Genomic DNA, 3,533 nt, shown 5'->3' with positions numbered 1-3,533 from the left:
TATTCATGTTTTAAATAAAATTTATAAAAAAACTACAAATGAATGATATAACTTTTTTAGGTACAATCTGTCTCATTTAGGTACATTTATTTTATGATATTAAGTACAATCTGAAATTTCCATTTTTCATCCCTGGTATACAGTCTCTGCTGTGAAGATTTTTTTATCGGTTAAATGCGCTATAGCCAATTTTCCTATAAGTTTACGCTAAATTCGCCAATACAGGGTCGTTGTGACCGATTTCTTTGGACGTTCAAAAGCTGTCACTTTTTGGTAGTGTTTGCCAAAGCTTTTACTTTCAGCTGGAAGATATCTGCACGGTCTTGAAAAATGTTTTGTAGTGCGTGCGTAATCTTATACTGTCGGGAAATATTGGGGACCCATCAGCTGCCTCCTCGATGGCCAAAAGTTATATGCCATTAGGCTGGGAATTCCGTCGATCCTTGAGCCAGCTTCCATATTGGCTAAGTCAAATGATAGGTCAGGTATTCTACGACTGGTTTTGATTACACCTCAAATGAGTCCAAGGGCCGGTTTGCAAATTGGCTATCAGACTCGATTTTCACCGCCCTTAAGGACATCACAATGTTGAGCACTTAGTTGCAGCTGCCATTTTTGCTAAGAAGCAATACATTCGGAATAAACTTTTTTGTTTACTTATTCTTTAGAACGTTCCTGATGATATGTTAACGTATATTTCAAAAGCATTCTGTTTATTCCGGCTGTGAAATGGGATTATCCGGAATGTATAAAGAAACGCAGCCATTAGTTCATAAGCCCAAATGTAATATGAGTAGAGAATAATCTGCTTGGAGCCAGTTTGAACATGCTGTGATATGCGTCGTCCAAGCCAGAAATACTTGCTAAGAGTGGCCAGGGTCTGCTTAGCATTCAGTGTTTGACGATAGCTCGTGCTGCATAAACCTTACCTATCATTTCGACGGACGCTTTATTAAACATGAACTGAAGTGTGTTCGACTCAACCGCCTTTATCTGATTATATAATAGAACAGTTTTTATTTATTAATTAATTTATTTATTTATTCTACGTGAGCTTTCTATCGCAATCAGACCATTGTGTTTGACTCTATAAAGCGTAAGGGAAGGGTAAAATGGGGTACTCTGGCCCAGTTATGGTCTGGATACTGTAGCAGTGTGAACTTCAATCTATCCAGACTCGACCCCGACTTAGCTAACGCCCCTCTTCTTTTAGTCCTACCATTAGTTGAGCTTGACGAAAACGATTGATGAACAAAAAGGCCACAAAAAAGAAAAATATGTGATAAAACCGATTAATTTGTTGATAGGAATATCGATTATGAGATCGAGAAATTTATCGATTTGTTTTTTCTTTTTTAATGAAGTGATACCCACATTATGATTGTTTTCAACAGAAATATATCGATTTAACAAAAGCGAAGTCCAAATTCTTAAAAAAAAAATTATTTATTCTAATTTGGTTGCCGAACCGTATTCCCGTAAGGAACATTTTTTTCAGTATTTTGTGTGTTTTTTAATATTCTGCTCCTCTTTTTCGGATTGACTAAAGTTGTGTTCAATAATACGTCCACGTCCGAGCAATTCGCGAAATGTACGAATATCCTGTCGTAATAACCCGCGGCGATATTTGATATTCAGCAAAGCATAGACCATGTCCAACTGCGTCTCCTCGTCGTGACGATTCTCTGGCAATTGTGCGAGTAGTGCACGCTTTCGACTCACAAAGGTACTCATCTTGATTACATCATCCTGTTTTTCTTCGAAAATCTCCATATAAATTTGGTAAGCGTCCTTTGCAGGCGCATAGTGTTCACGAATCAATGCGATGGCCTCATTCCAAGTTTGTACCTCTTTACGCACACCTTGCCACCATATCGCTGCCTCACTGTAGAAAAGAATTGCAATACTTTTCAGCGCGTCCTCGTCGCTGATCGATTCCATATCTTTGTAGGCGAGTACCGCTGATATAAACTCCTGAACATAATCATAATCATGTTGATCACCGAGGCGACTATTGCAATACACGAAGGTGCCCTTCATTTTCACTATTGCTGGGGCGGCACAATTGGCCGCGGCAACGGCTGCTAAACGTACCGAATCGAGCAGTGACTGCAGTTGTTCGGTGGTTAGTTGCACGAAGGATTGCGACATGTTGTTTTTGGAATCTCCAGAGAACCGCTTGCCTTTGTCCAGCTAACTGGCGCTGGTGTACAACTTGTATGTTTTCCCGCCACTTGCGCTGAGAATTTGGTTTTTGCTGAATGAGACTGAGTTTAGTTTCGTAAATAAACAACTTTTATACACAGAAACTTGTTATAAGCCAGCTTCGAGAGTATTCGAGTATTCGCACATAGTGTATAAGAAAAGCTCCATCAAATTTGGAGATTCTTGCTCTGGCTGCATATCTGTATGCATTGCAAATGCGAATGTACATATGTATGTTCGCATTATTACTAGTATTGGAGTAGCCAAGAATTCAATGCCACATTAATAAAGCCAGCTGGTTTCCCCCAGTTCTCTCTTTATTCATTCAAGTGCATGCATATGCACTAGGGATGTTTCGAATGTCATATTTTTCACATGCGAATTTTCGTAATGCGAATGGGAATGTTAGTAATATCATTAAAAACTATAATCAACTTAAGTCATCGTTTTATAAATTATTAGAACATTAAACCAATGTTTAATCTATACAGTGTTTTAATCTAGTAGACAAAGTTCAAAAGGGACATATTACATTTCTTTTCTCTCATTAGGCGATTTCTTAGAGGGTCGTATATAAGCCCGGCTGCACTGACCAATTGCTCACTTTCGAAGGAATAAAGTACAAAAATTAACTAAAACGTGTAACCATTAATACAACTACGTAAAATTTGAATAAATATCACTGAAATATTTTACAGGTCATATTTGAGGGCGCCCAATTAGATCTACATATGTATCACTTTTTTCTACGACATGCAGCAGGGTACAGGGTTGTTTTGCCTGTAATATACTAAACGTTAAATTGAAACAACCATAACATATATGTATGTGCGTTACGATGCGATTGTGAGCTTTGGGATCCTTAACTGCGCGCTCTGGCCATGTATACATTCGCATTTGATGCGAATATGTAAAATAATACGAATCATTCGCATAACGAATGCGAATGCAAATAATCGCAGCATCCCTGGTATGCACTAGGGCTGGGGGCTCTATACAGATTTTTTGAATATCCGTATTGTCCGGATATTCGAATATCTGATGAAAAAAAACCCGGATATCCTATTAACAAAATGAGCGGATATTACCCGGTTATACGGATAACAAAAGAGAGCTGATACTAACCAGATATCTGTATATTAACCGCATATCTGGATAACAAAAAGAACGGATATTAACTTGATATCCGGATATTTTCTTAATACACGAATATCCGAACGGTTATCCCGATAAACGAATATGCGAATAGTCGCAGCCATAGTATGCACAAATTCACCTGCGTACTTACATATGGATGTACATACATATGTATGTTAATAAGTGCTTGT

At 38.1% G+C, this 3,533-nt stretch overlaps 1 protein-coding gene across 1 annotated transcript; it reads right to left on the bottom strand.

Moving 5' to 3' along the window:
* Positions 1-1,206: 1,206 nt before the first annotated feature.
* On the bottom strand, positions 1,207-2,290 carry LOC118734193 (activity-regulated cytoskeleton associated protein 1-like). The gene has a single exon (XM_036463916.1). It carries the CDS (start codon positions 2,149-2,151, stop codon positions 1,495-1,497), a length of 657 nt encoding a protein of 218 aa, XP_036319809.1. The 5' UTR covers positions 2,152-2,290; the 3' UTR covers positions 1,207-1,494.
* Positions 2,291-3,533: the final 1,243 nt, after the last annotated feature.

Source organism: Rhagoletis pomonella, unplaced genomic scaffold, assembly GCF_013731165.1.
Source record: "Rhagoletis pomonella isolate Grant_MI unplaced genomic scaffold, Rhpom_1.0 Rhpom_scaffold_00002, whole genome shotgun sequence".
NCBI lineage: Eukaryota > Metazoa > Arthropoda > Insecta > Diptera > Tephritidae > Rhagoletis > Rhagoletis pomonella.
This window is presented reverse-complemented; position numbering and strand designations above follow the sequence as displayed.

Coding starts and splice junctions, on each gene's coding strand:
- LOC118734193 (XM_036463916.1), bottom strand. CDS start 2,151: ATGTCGCAATCCTTCGTGCAACTAACCACCGAACAACTGCAGTCACTG.